The sequence below is a fragment of the Eptesicus fuscus genome, chromosome 6, assembly GCF_027574615.1.
Source record: "Eptesicus fuscus isolate TK198812 chromosome 6, DD_ASM_mEF_20220401, whole genome shotgun sequence".
NCBI classification, from domain to species: domain Eukaryota; kingdom Metazoa; phylum Chordata; class Mammalia; order Chiroptera; family Vespertilionidae; genus Eptesicus; species Eptesicus fuscus.
In genome coordinates, this window is record NC_072478.1 from 90,330,547 (window position 1) to 90,344,343 (window position 13,797).

At 46.1% G+C, this 13,797-nt stretch overlaps 1 protein-coding gene across 1 annotated transcript in view; it reads left to right on the forward strand.

Moving 5' to 3' along the window:
• GALNT10 (polypeptide N-acetylgalactosaminyltransferase 10) overlaps positions 1-13,797 on the forward strand; it is a 175,665-nt gene that overhangs the window by 78,297 nt on the left and 83,571 nt on the right. Inside the window, exons 2-3 of the mRNA XM_008152252.2 lie at positions 3,605-3,707; positions 6,296-6,434. Coding sequence (XP_008150474.1) covers positions 3,605-3,707; positions 6,296-6,434 — 242 coding nt within the window. The remainder of the gene's footprint in view (positions 1-3,604; positions 3,708-6,295; positions 6,435-13,797) is intronic.

The following is a 13,797-nucleotide window of genomic DNA, read 5'->3' on the forward strand; positions in this document are numbered from 1 at the left end:
ATGGACCTCAGAGACTCTTAAACCACCTGAAATTGCCCGCAAATTTTATTAAGGTTTGTGGATAGGGCCCTTTGGGCTCTGACTGCTCTGTTTTCTCCTACCAACAGCTCAGACCTATTACTGGAATCTTTTAAACCCATATAGTAAAATTTGAGTCCTATATCAAGGTGATTTGGTGAGAACATGTCAATTTAGATGCTTAAAACCAGGCGTCCTCAAACTACGGCCCGCGGGCCACATGCGGGTGTTTTTGTCGTGTTGTTTTTTTACTTCAAAATAAGATATGTGCAGTGTGCATAGGAATTTGTTCATAGTTTTTTTTTTAACTATAGTCCGGCCCTCCAACGGTCTGAGGGACAGTGAACTGGCCCCCTATTTAAAAAGTTTGAGGACCCCTGCTTAAAACCCTAGAAGAGTTGATATCCACATTCTGTGTGTAAATTCTGAAAGTGCTCAGAACATAGGGTTTGTGATTTTCCTCAGTCCATCTAAAAGTATCCTTTGGGCAGGTAGTGCCATCTCCATTTTCCCGGTAGGAAAACTGAGGTGCCCCTGACTCCGGTAGCTTGTCCAAGGTCATATTGCAAGGGTTCTCTCCCCTGAGAACTAGCCCAGAAGTCAACAGGCTCTTCTCCTCTTGCCTGCTTGTGTGGCCTTGGATAAGTAGTATGGCTTCTTTGGGCCTCAGTTTCCCCATCTGCAAGATGAGGAAGGAAGGGCTAATTGTCTCTGAGCAGCTGCTTAGCTTCGATATTAGAGGACCCTCTACTAACTACATGTTTAGACATGCAGAACCCCTGTGTCAGCGAGCTCTAAGGTCTCTTACTTTAGGGATGATGGGAGGACTCATGATACCACCTAAAACACCACAGATCATCTCTGCTGATCATCCCAGAGGGACATACACCTTTAAGGCAAAGACAGTGGAGATGGTAGAAGCCGTGGGTATGAAACTTCTAGAATTTAGGGACCTTAATTCTCTCCCCTGTCAGTTCAGCAATTCACTGCTCATCCTGAGAACAAGATTTAAGGAGTTTGCTTCTGTGAGGTCACAACTGTGAGATTCAACCCCGTCCCCCATTCCCAGCCGTGTGGGAAGACTTTCACACAAGAGGAATACGGAGGAAACTGTGCCCTTCATGGAGTCTTAGACTCTTAAAATGTCCTTTAAAGGTCACGTAAGTGTGCTTCATGGGCCAGCCGCATCCGCATCACCGGGGAGCTTGTTAGAAATGCAGAATCGCAGGCCCCACCCAGACCTCCTGAGTCAGACCCTGCATTGAACAAGATCCCCACGTGGTTCTGTTGCACATAACATGTGAGCAGCACTGGCCTAACCAGCCCTTGATTTCCTCCTTCACACCCTGATGAACAGGTCAGCAGCCTATTCCTGGCCTCTTCTAACATCTGCCAAATGGTCCTGTTTCATCCGAGCCCTGATCCAACCCTTGGAATTTCTTCTCTATCCTAAACTAGCCCCTCAGTCATTCCATAACTTCTGCTATTAGCTCCAGGTGGTGCGGGTGCTGCTGTGTCAGAGACCACACTTTGAGAATCACTTCGAATTGGTACCTCCCGTTAAGGCTTTTGCAGGGCCTCTTGAGTTCCCCCAGTGACCCAAAGTAACCAGCCAAAGTTCCAGTCTTTGGGTAGCAGGAAGTGGAAAAGGCCTTGGGAAGGAGGGCTGGAGAAAAATCGCTAAATAGCTCACGATCCATCAGTCGTGACATTGAGACGTATTTATTTGGGCAGGTCCCTGACCCCCCTCAAGGCTCAGTTTCCCTGTCTGCGAAATATGGAGGTGTCCCTAGCTCAGTTTCCAAGTATATTTATTTGTTCACTTGTCTGGAGATTTGGTTATCAATTTGTCTTTAGCAGAGGACCATTTTAAAATGAAATCCCACCTGGATCCTGAGTACAGAAAACAGAGAGATGCATTGCTGGTCTGATGGATCTGACTGACGGAGGGTCAAGCTCCTGCTCTCAGCCTCCCTCTCCCCCAGGCAGCACTGCGCATTCAAATATAGCTCAGCACAGTTGAAATCCGCCGAAGGTTGAACTTCCAGCTCAGCCTCGGCGATTTCTGTGAACCCCGAGAACTGTTTGCGGGCACGTGGCCTCTGTTTTCTTTTCTTTCCGTCCCTGACCAAGACACCCGGCATGCCAGCTTTCAGAATTTTCTTCTTGCAACTCGGAGAGGCCTGGAGGAGGGACGACAACAGATTGTTATTGTCATTTAAGCTGTTGTAAGGACATGGCACTGTTGGAGACAATCTGCTAACGCGAGAATCAGCCAGAGACTTAATAAAACAGGCGTGTGGACTGTTTTGTCCCGGTGGCTTCTTTCTACGGCTGACGTTCCGGCACACCACACATCCAGGGCCTTTGCAGTTAATTACATGGGAAATAGGACTATTGGATTCTGCATGCCACAGTGGCAAGGACTGTCTTGCGGGAATTTTAACGGGCAAGGTGATGTGGAAAGCCAGTCTCATCCAAGGGAACACGGAAGATACCTAAGCAGTGTTACCTTGGGAAGTTTCTGAGTCTTTAGACTTCACCAGGGGCGTGGGAAAGCATCTGGCACCTTCAGATGACCCCAGGCACTGGCATGCAGCCTCATTTAATTAGGGAAACTGATTCTAATGGGCCCAAGAGGATGGGCTCACCTGCCCAGATGCATAATAAACTGCTTCAGAGCCAGGCCCCCGGGGGCTGCTCTCTGGGGGCTGTTCCATCGTCCTGTATTTGTTCATCCATTCCACACAGTCACCAAATGTTCACCCTCCTTGTGACTTTAGAAACGAACAAGGCCAAGCCTAGTTCTGCGACTCTACAGCCTCTGGGAGTCTGTGCCCAGGCCGTTTGCCCTGCCTGCCCCTCATTTCGGCCTATCTGAAGCTCAGCCCAAACGCCTTCTGTCATGAAACCTTCTCCAGTTCTCCCAGGTGGAGGTGAACTCCTGTAGCACTTTCTGCGGGCCTGTCATCTGAGGGTCACCTACCCTGCCCCATCCCTTAGGCAGCCACCAGCCACCGGTGGCTGTGGAGCACTTGAAAGGGGCCTGAATCGAGGTGAGCACAGGTGTAAAATACACACTGGATTTTGAAGACTTAGTACAAAAACCAACGTAAAGTATCTCAATGAATTTTTTATATTGCGTGGTGAAATATTTTCCATAGAGTGTGGTGGGGTAAATAAAATATATTATCAAAACTAACTTCCCCTGTTTCTTTTTCTTCCCAGTGTGAATGTTAGAAAATGTAAAGTTGCAAATGTGGCTCACATTTGTGGCTCGTGTTGTTGTTATATTTCTCTTGGCAGCGCCACATGTACTGCTTTTTCTCGAGTGAAAGGAGTGTTTGTCCATCTGGGTTTTTCTCCTGCTGGTTTCTGACTTCTAAGAGGGTGGACTCATTGTCCTGACCTTTGTGTATCTGGGTGGCACTAACAGAGGTATACCAAGGGGGTTAATAAAGGAACAATTGACAGACATTCAATCGACGCCAAAAGCTCCCTTAGGCAGTGTAATTTCTGGGTCTCTGTTATTAAACTTATTTCCCCTTTTTCTTTTTCACAGTTTTTGTCTTTTTCTTTTTTTAAGGGATCACACAATCAGCAAAAGAAGATATTTTTCTTGGGAGATGGACAAAAGCTGAAGGACTGGCATGACAAAGAAGCCATCAGAAGGGATGCTCAGCGTGTAGGTACGGAGAGAGGTACCATCCACAGGCAGGCCTGTGGAGAGGGTATGCGTGTGAGCATGTGTGTGCGCGTGTGCGCGTATGTGTGTTTAATGGGGTGGCTGGACCTCCTGTCAACTCCTCTCCATCTGCCACCCTCCACCCTCCCTTCCCCTGATTCTGGAATCCCCTCTTCACCTGTGAGCTGGCCCCATCCTTTCTCCACTCACATCACCAGATCCACTGCTTTCAGGAATTTGCCTTGCCACCTTTATTGGGCGATAAAAAATGTCTCCCCCTTATGAGATGTTTTACCACTAAAATGAGGAGCAGTGATAATAAGAGCCACCATTTATGAATATTTACAGTGAGCACGGCTCACGCTCCATACTGCACATTTTCTCAGTGAATCCCCAAATCAACCTTTATGGCCATTTGATGAGAAGGGACCTGTAGTTCGGAGAGGTGGGGTAATCTGCCCACCGTCACACAGTGAGAAAGAGGCAGGCTTGGAATTTGAACCCAGGTCTGGAGGGCAGAGTTGACCCCTACCAGCCCTACAGCCACGAGGCTGAATGAATTTATTGGGCTTCAGCTAACATTTCCTTTGGCTAATTCGTCTTTGGAGCAGTTTCTGTTACAGCTGGGGAGTTGGGAAGGGAAATCATGTGGAGAGTTCTTTGTAGAGAGCCTGGACTAGGAGTCAGGAGGGCAGCTCTGACACCCCTTATCATCAGCCATGTGACTGACCCTCAGGAAAATTCCATAATCCTTGAGCTCAGTTTCCCCATCTGTCACTGGAGCTCATGCTTCCTGCTTCGACAGCCTCAGGGTATTGGTACAACGTAGCTTTACATTGGAAAACACTGTAGAAATAGAAGCGATTGGTATTTTATTCATTTTTATCTCAGTTAAAGGCACCCACTATTGATTTTCTTAAAATTACATTATGACAAAAACCAGATTACAACAAGGCTTTGAATAGAGCTGAAATGATAACTTAACTGAAATTCAGGGAAATCTAAAGACACGACATGCATTTTTCTGTATGCCAGTAATTTAGAATGAAGAGTTAGGTTAGGGTGGGGGAGGGCTGCTTAAATTAAAAAAGGAGACATTTGAAAGGAGCTGATTTGCCAGACAGTAAGTACCAGAGTTATTAGCATACCGGCCTAACTAGCAAGAAAGGAGTAAGCCCTGGAGAAATTATTCAGAATAATAATGACCAGTGCTAACTGGGTACCAGGCGCCTTGCCCTGCATTACCTCCTTAATCATCACACTGAAGTTTCATATCCCAATTAAGACAAAGGCGACAACCAAGACATAGACAGGCGAAAGGCACGCCCAAGGTGACAGAGCTGGGATAGCAGGGCTGGACTACGGCTTCCACCCTGCCCGCTCCAGGGCCTACATATGAGTCGCTCCTGTCCTGCCTTCCTGAGGCTCCCGCCCCGAGAGAGCTGCTTCTGCTGCACCTGAGTCCCTTGTGGAACCCGTCCCGGGCACTGGCCCACTGTGTTTGACACGGAGCGTCACACAGACAGGGAGTCCTCTCCCTCGTCTGGCAGGATTGGAGCAGCCACAGTCCGTGGGCTCCACCTCTTAGCCTGCACCTCCCCATCAAGCTCATGTTGTCCACCTTCACCTTACAAACTGCATGGGACGATGCTCAGGGCATACGCTCCAGAAGATGAGGTCCTGTCTGACCAGCCATCTTACTGCCATTCCTTCAGGACCCTCGGCAATGTCAGATTCTGCAGGCTCGGTGCGGACATTCCCACTTCCCGCCCGCATCCTGAGAACCCTGAGGATAATTTCCGGGAGCATCAGGAACTCTTTCCCCAGCTGCATTGTGCAGAGAACAGAAAGGATAGCACTTTATTCAACCGAGTCTGTGGCTCACATCAACACTTTCCCAGCAGTCCTGCCCGAGCCTGGGCAGATCTTAATTTGTTTGCTGGCTTTAAAAAACTCAAAGCATCTTGTATCATTTGTGGCAATTAAAAAAAAATTTTTTTTAATTTATTGATTAAGGTATTACATATGTGTCCTCATCCCTCCATTAACCGCCCTTTTGACTTACATATAAAGTTTGCCCTGCCTGGAGAATAGCCATAACATTTCCTCACATTTATATAGTGTTTTATAGTTTACAAAAAGCTCTCGCCTGCACAGCATCTGTTGGGCTCTCACCAGGCTGTGGGTACCAGGGCGGGTCAGCTATAGTCAGAGGTGCTGCGACTGCCCCGGGGTTGATCAGCTCGTACGTGGACCTGGTCTCCCTCCAGGTGATTAGACTCTCTGGTCAGGGATATTTGGGGCTCCTGGCAGAGTGGAGGGAGCACGGGCTTTATCCATCTATAGGCTGAGGGCTCTCATGTTCACCCACATGCTTCCTGTGGAGATTACATGAGGACAGGCTCTATAAAGTGTGTGACTCGGCCGTGACAGAATGCTCACTCCCCTCCCCTCTGAACACTTCCCCCTGCAAAATCTGCACGGACACTCTGTATCCAGCATCCGATTTCATCTTTGTGGTTGAATCATATTCTTCATCCTTCGTCCCCACACCATTCAGTTAGCAACGTTGACTTTGCTCTTTGCTCCCAGGAAATGGAGAACAAGGGAGACCGTACCCCATGACGGACGCTGAGAGAGTGGATCAGGCGTACCGAGAAAATGGATTTAACATCTACGTCAGCGATAAGATCTCCCTGAATCGCTCTCTCCCTGATATTCGGCACCCGAAGTAAGTGTAAAGTCTCTTATCCTCTGGGATGGGAGGAGTTTGCCCTCGGCTCTTGTTGAGAATTAAAGAAGCAGGTACACGAAGTGCTGCTGGAGGAGAGTCCCTCCTGTTACACGGGGCTTTGTGGGAAGGTTCCTGTGATCGGTGTTTCTAGAATGTCGAGCAGCTGTGGCAGAGGGACGATGGTGTCTCCCTAAAAGGGCCGGTCACCCTTCTGTGTTCGGACAGTGGGAACAGGGAACCTCTGCATTTCCTCTGGGCTCTGGCCCACGGGGAAGCTCAGACCTCAACTTAGAAGACAATTGCAATGACAGTTTCAACCTTTACTCTCCCCTTTCTGTGTGTGGTGTTTCTGTATTTTTAATCTTTATTTTAGCTATCCTGAGTATATTTATGTCTTGTTATAAGCTACCTCAAATCATTTGAGAGGGGACATATGTAATGATTATAGAGGTAACTGTGGCTCCCAAACCTAGGAACCAGGAAGTCACAGTTTGATTCCCAGTCAGGACACATGCCTGGATTGTAGGCTCGATCCCCAGTGTGGAGTGTGCAGAAGGCAGCCGATGAATGATTCTCTCTCATTATTGATGTTTCTCTCTCTCTCCTCCCGTCCTCTCTGACCGGGACTAGAACTGTAACCTCCTAGTTCATAGGTCGACACTCAACCACTGAGCCTCGCCGGACTGGGCTTAAAGTCATAATTCATTTAAGGCCATTAGGTGAATAAGGACTGAGCCAGGTATTGGGCTCCAGTCCACCCCAAAACTATCCCTAGACTGGAAGCCATCTGCCTCCCGGGCATTTTCAGTAGGGTTACTGTGGTGGTCGTGTGATTTTCTAGTAGAGCTATTGTTCTGAAAGCTGGGGTGCATTAGTTGTCTGGAGGGCTGTTAGAACTCAGGATATTGAGCTTCCCCCCTGTAATTCCTGAATCGTTAGATTTGGGTTGAGGCCTAAGAGCTGGCATTACAAATAAGCGCCCACGGGATGCTCATGCAGCAGAGTTGGGTCCACGCTGTGGGGACCACTGCAAGTAGATTTCACGCTGGCTTCTACACGAAGATAGTTCTGAGTAGCACTGGAGCATAAAGGGTTCTGTTCAGGGACTAAAAAGTAGAGCCCAGGAAGAGATAATAACGGCTAACACTTATAAGGTTCTTACTGTATGCCAGGCATCATTCTAAGCCAGTGCTTCTCAAAGTGTGGTTCCCAAAGCAGTGACTCCAGCATGACCCAGGAGCTTGTCCGCATGCAGATTCTCAAATCCCAGCCCAGATCGACTGAATCCAAAGCTCTGGGGTGGAGCCCCGCCCTCTGTGCTTTAACTAGCCTTCCAGATGATTCTGACGCACACTTCAGGTTTAGAGCTGAGTTCTGGGCACTTTCAGTGCATCAACTTGGCCAAACTTTCCAAAAACTCAATGAGATAGGTACCTTTATTGTCAACATTTTACAGATGGGGAATGGAGGTACAGAAAGGTTAAATAATTTGCCTAAAATGACAGAGCAGGTAAGGGCTGGTACCAGAATTTGTATGCAGAAATTCTGACTCTGGAATCTGTGCTCTTAATCACTGAACTATAAGGTCTCTCCACCTGTCAGAGCTCAATTGGTAGAATGCAATAATCAAGAATTAATCTTGGTAGCATGTTCGGCTACTCAGAATGCTCTCAGCCCCATTACACCTGCCAGTCCCTGCAACAGTGAGTTGGCCGTACTAGTATCTCCACTTGGCAGGTGAGGAAACTTGCCTACAAGGTGTGCTGCTTGCCCAGGATGGGGCCCTTTTCGTAAGGATTTCTTGTAGGGAGGGGAGGAAATGGGGGGGGGGGGGCGGGCTCAGTGTGCTCCCCTGTGTGGTTTGCAATTTGTTTCATGGTCTTCACTGTCAAGCCTGAGAATTTTTTCATCCAAGTCTGAGCATGTAGTTCAGATATTGCTGATGTTTCTGGATTCAGAGCTGTGACCTGACTCTGAGGGTCAGAAACTCAATTTATGAGTTTAGCCCCTTGCAGAGTTTAGAATTCTGCACTAATATCATCTTTCTGGCTCTGGGAAAGAAGTTCATCTGGGAGCATTATTCCCTCGCTTCAGCTGTTCCGTGGTACTGTGGGCTCTCAACTCTGGCTGTGCCTGGCGTGTTTTTAAAAACATACAAAGGCCCTAGCCGGTTTGGCCCAGTGGATAGAGCCTCGGCCTGCGGACTAGAGTCCCGTGTTCAATTCCAGTCAAGGGCACATGCCTGGGTTGCGGGCTCGATCCCCAATGAGGGGTGTGCAGGAAGCAGCTAATCAGTGATTCTCATTATTGATGTTTCTATCTCTCTCTCCCTCTCCCTTCCTCTCTGAAATCAATAAAAGTATATTTTAAAAAAAAAACAAAAAACATACGAAGGCCAGGACACCACCCCAAGCCACTGGGCTCTCAATTTCTGGGGGCGCAGCCTGGGTCTCTATATTTTCTAAAATCTTTAAAAGCTATTCTTACGTGTAACCAGGGCTGAGAACTGGTACAAAATGGAAATATGTTTACAATGAGAGAGAGAAGCTGAGTGTGGTCACAGCTTTCATCCAGCCCCTCATCTGTTCATCCAGTAAATACAGAGTGGGGCAAAAGTAGGTTTACAGTTGCTCGTATGGAAAAAAAACACAGTAATTAATTAATAATACAACAATAAACTGTGTTTCACGAACTCACCACGGTAAGCCTACTTTTGCCCCATCCTGTATACGCATAACGGTCTTCTGTGTGCCAGGCCCTGTGCTTGACACCAAGAACACAGTGCTAAATGGGCCCTTACCACTGCTTTGTGCAAGGGTGGGACAGAGGCATAAGGGGCTCATTGGGCCATGGTGAGACGATCAGTAATAGTGGTGGGCAGAGAGTGCTTGGAACCTCAGAGCACACCCCCACCCGGCTTGGTGGAGGAGGGGAGAGGGGGGTGAAACATTACAGGTAGAGAACTGCCTGGGCGAGACAGTACTCGTTCTTCAGCTCTCGAATTACAAGGCTGAGTCTTTGCTGGTTAGAAGTGGAGCCAGGATGGGGACCCAGCCCTTTGTCCCCCAGCGCAGTGCTCTTTCCTGACAGCCGAGAAAGAGAGACGGCTTCCTAACCCAGAGCGCCGCAGTCCACGGAGAGAATTCCGGAGGGTCCGTAAACAGAGGAGGAAAACATTGCTTTCTTTTTTCCATTGACCTCTAACCGAAATGTGTTCCCTTCCGTTATGACTAAAACGCCTGTGATGTAGTCACCACAAGAAATCATGTACTTTCTCATCCCTTGTCAGATAACCCTGAGAGGTGGTGGGCACCCATCTCTGCTTTGAAATGAAGGTAGTTTGTAGAACTGCACTAGATCTTGTGGCTTCCTGTGTCCCTAAAGAAGCACATGTATTACTGTAGTTTACATTCTTTTATTACTTTGATAACTATATTCCAGTCTCACTGGTTTCCTTTGCAGTCTTATGTAGTTTATTTTATGAGTTATAAGCCTTGCTCTCAGAAGTGTCCATATGTATTACCAGCCTGGCAGAGGGTCCTGGACAGAAGTAAGGCGAAGACCCTTGTTCTGGGTGGATGGGAACTGAGCTGCAACATGCCACTGGCTCCTCGGTTACCAGCCGCCCACCCAGCCAGCATCCACATTACAGCAAAAGATGTTGCTAAACCCAGCGCTCCTGACACCCCCCTTTTCCAGAATCCCCAGTGGTGGAAGCTGACTTTTCAGAAATGAGTTAACAGATGTCTTGAAGAGCTTTTCTTTTTTCCGGGGGGTGGTGGGGGAGGGGGAGGGGGAGGGGACTTTCCTGCTCTGTGACAGCAGAAATTATGAATAAATGAGAGCAGTTGGGCTGCTCATTCCCTCTGGTTTCTTTTCACTTAAACAACTTTCCCAGCAGGAGCTGGGGTTTATGTTTGCCTTTTATTCTTCGAATTGAATTTTGGCAGCAGCACGTCAAGAACAGGGTCGAGGGGCTGTTTGTTTGTGCCAGCTGCACTGGCTTCCCCCAGAAGCCGCACGGGGGAACGTGCAGCCACAGAGAATGGAAACTAGAAAGTTCGGCCTGTCTTGCTGGGCTTGCATGTGGGAGGCGGCCAGCTGGCTCTGAGCAGACCTGCCCTCTGCACCTCCTGCCCAGGGAGCAGAACAGAGGCTGGCTGGTGGGCTGGCCCACTTTCCCTGCTCCAGGGGGCTCTGTGGGCTGCTTGACAACCGCACACGGAGGCCCCTCGGGCACAGAGCTGATGGCATTGCAGCCCCAGCTGCTCAAGTGCCCCAGGCCTGAAGGTTCCTCAGCAGAGCCCTCTGTTGAGTGATCAGTTCCTCCCATGTAAAGACTGTCCATAGTGGGAATGAAAACAGCCTACAATCCTGACTGCTTTCTCCAAATCCAGTCCATGGGTTTCGCTTCCAGAAATGAATGAACCTGAGTGGAATTTGTTGCAATAAAAGGCCCAGGTCTACCAGATTTCTGGTTCCATGCTCCCTTTTGCTTTTTTCCTTTTTGTTAAATTAATATGGTTACTTTATGGTGCATGCTGAATTTCCTGAAAAGAACCGACAAGTTCATATTACTATAATAGGCTAGTAGTATTTATTGAGCACCTTTACATCCCCAACAGTTTACAAAAGCAACAATGATGGGAGTTATGGCCTAAGTTTGACAAACATGTATTAAATATATACTCTGGTGGAGAGGCGGGGGAATGACAATTTGAAAGCACAGGAAATTAAAGCCAACCACATTTTTAGTAGTAGTAATAATAGTATTAGTGCCCCAATGTGAATGTACACATGGACATTAAAAATGCTCTTTAGGGGCCAAGCTGGAGTAACAGGGACCAGATTTACTCTCCTGCCGAAAACAACTGAAAAATTTTTAAAAAGACGCTGGACACCAAGAAGTGAAGGACAGTAATCCTAAAGGGATGGGAAACAAGTGAGGAGAGCAATACATTGTCTGAGCTTATTGCCTCGAGAGAGTTTTCAAGCCAAGATGCAGGGAGGAGGACAGGTAGAGTCCCGAGGACTTCCTGGGTTTATCTGATGTCGCTGAGAGTCCAGGGAGACCCAAGAGGCAAAGAGTTCACAGGACAGCGTACTGAAGAGGAGAGAGCTACACGGAGACCGAGCTACAGAGGTCTACAGAAGGTTCCCTGCATATTCAGCAGATTACTGATGAACTCCTTCCTATACAAAAGCTGCCGAAGGCTGGGAAAGGGATCGCCCAAAAGGATTACAGGGAACAGTGCCTAGCTCTCATGCAGAGCCAAGAATAGTGTCTCTTCCCACCGCTCAGACTAGGAAACCTTGTCATTTGTAAAAGCAAAAAAGCATAAATTATGACCCAGGAGGATCATACTGTTTCTAAGTAACTTAACTACATCCCAGGTCAAACCTCAAAACAAAAATATTCAGAATTAATTAGGGTAAATCTAACCAACGATTATCAGGCATGCAAATAAGTAGAGAAACATGGCTCATAATGAGGAAAATAATCAAAATCAGCCCAGAGTTGACATAGATGTTAGAACTAGTAGAGGACACTAAAACAGTTATTAGAACTGCATTCTATGTATTTAAAAAGTTAGAGACAGGGAAGATATTAAAAGCCCCAAAATGAACTTCTAGAAATGAAAGCAACAATGTCTAAGATGAAAAACACAGTAAATGGAATCAATGGTAGAACAGATACTGCAGGAGAAAAAGATTAGTGAACCTGAAGTTATAAGTAAAGAAATTACTTGAAACGAGGGGAGAAAAAATAATTTTTAAAAATGAAGAGTATTAATAAACTATACGTAGTTGAATACTCATGTAATTGGAGTCCATAAGGAGACAAGGGAAATAATGGCCAGAAGTTTTTCAAACTGAATGACAACTATAAAACCACAGATCCAAGAAGCTCAGTGAAATCCAATCTCAAGAAACATAAATAAAACAACACCAAGGGACATCATAATCAGATTAATGAAAATCACTGGTGAAGAGGAAAGATTTTAAAGCAGAGAAATAAAGCATATTACTGACAGAGGACCAAAAATAAGGGTGTTAGAATTTTCATTGGAAACAATGCAAGCAAGAACACTGTGTAGCAACATCTTTCATGTACTAAGAGTAAAGGAAAATTCTGTACCCCGTGCATGAAAATACCTTTCAAAAATAAAGGCAAAATAAATACTTTGCAGCCACAAAAAAAATGCTGAAAGAATTCATCACAACTGTCATGTACTATCAGAAATGTTAAAGGAAGTCCTTTCAGGGGGAAGAAAAAGGTACCAGATGGAAATAGAAATCTTTATACACAAAAAATGAAGATCACTGGAAATAGTAACCGTGTGGGTAAATGTATACTATTTTTCTAAGTGCTTAAATCTTTTAAAAAGGTATCTTACTCTGTAACCAAAAATAATAGCATATTGTTGAGTTTAAACATAGGTAAAAGTAAAATGTATCCCAACATAAAGATTAGAGGGGAGAAACGACAATATACTATTTTAAGGTTCTTGTACTACTTGTGAAGAGGTGAAGGTGGACTTTATAAATTAAAAGAACTAAAATAGCAAAACAAAGAGTTATAGCTAATAAGCCAATGAAGGAGATAAAGTAGAGTCATGAAAAATATTCAATTAATCTAAAAGAAGGCAGAAAAGAGGGAAAAAGGGAAGACAGATCCAAAAGGAGAAATCAAAAGCAGGTACCAAAATGATGGAATTTAACCTAACCACATTAATAATCATGTTAAATGTAAATGCTCTAATCATTTCTGTTAAAAGGCAGAGATTGTCCGTTTAGATAAGAAAGCAAGACTCAGGTACGTGCTGCCTGTGAGAAACACACTTTTAATATAAACATACAAATAAGTTATAAGTAAAAGGATAAAAAAGGCCTGTCTACCATGCTAACACTAGTCAAACGAAAGCTGGAGTGGCTGGCTATATGTTAATATCAGTCAAAGTAGATTTCAGAACCAAGACTATCACCAGGGATAAAGAAGGTCATTTCAGCCCTAGCTGGTTTGGCTCAGTGGACAGAGCGACGGCCTATGGACTGAAGCAGGTCATTTCATAATAAAGGGATTATTCATACATGAAGCAAAAGTTCATAGAACTGCAAGGAGTTATAGACATAGCCACAATTATGACAGTTCAGCGCCTCTCTCTCTCTCTCTCTCTCTCTCTCTCTCTCTCTCAGTAATTCATAGAACAAGTAGACAGAAAATCAGCAAGGATATAGCAGACTTGAACAGCAGCACCATCAACTGATGTGACCCAACTGACGTTTATAGAGCACTCCACTCATTAACAGCAGAATACACATTCTTTTCAAGTGCACAGGGAACATTTACCAAGATAGG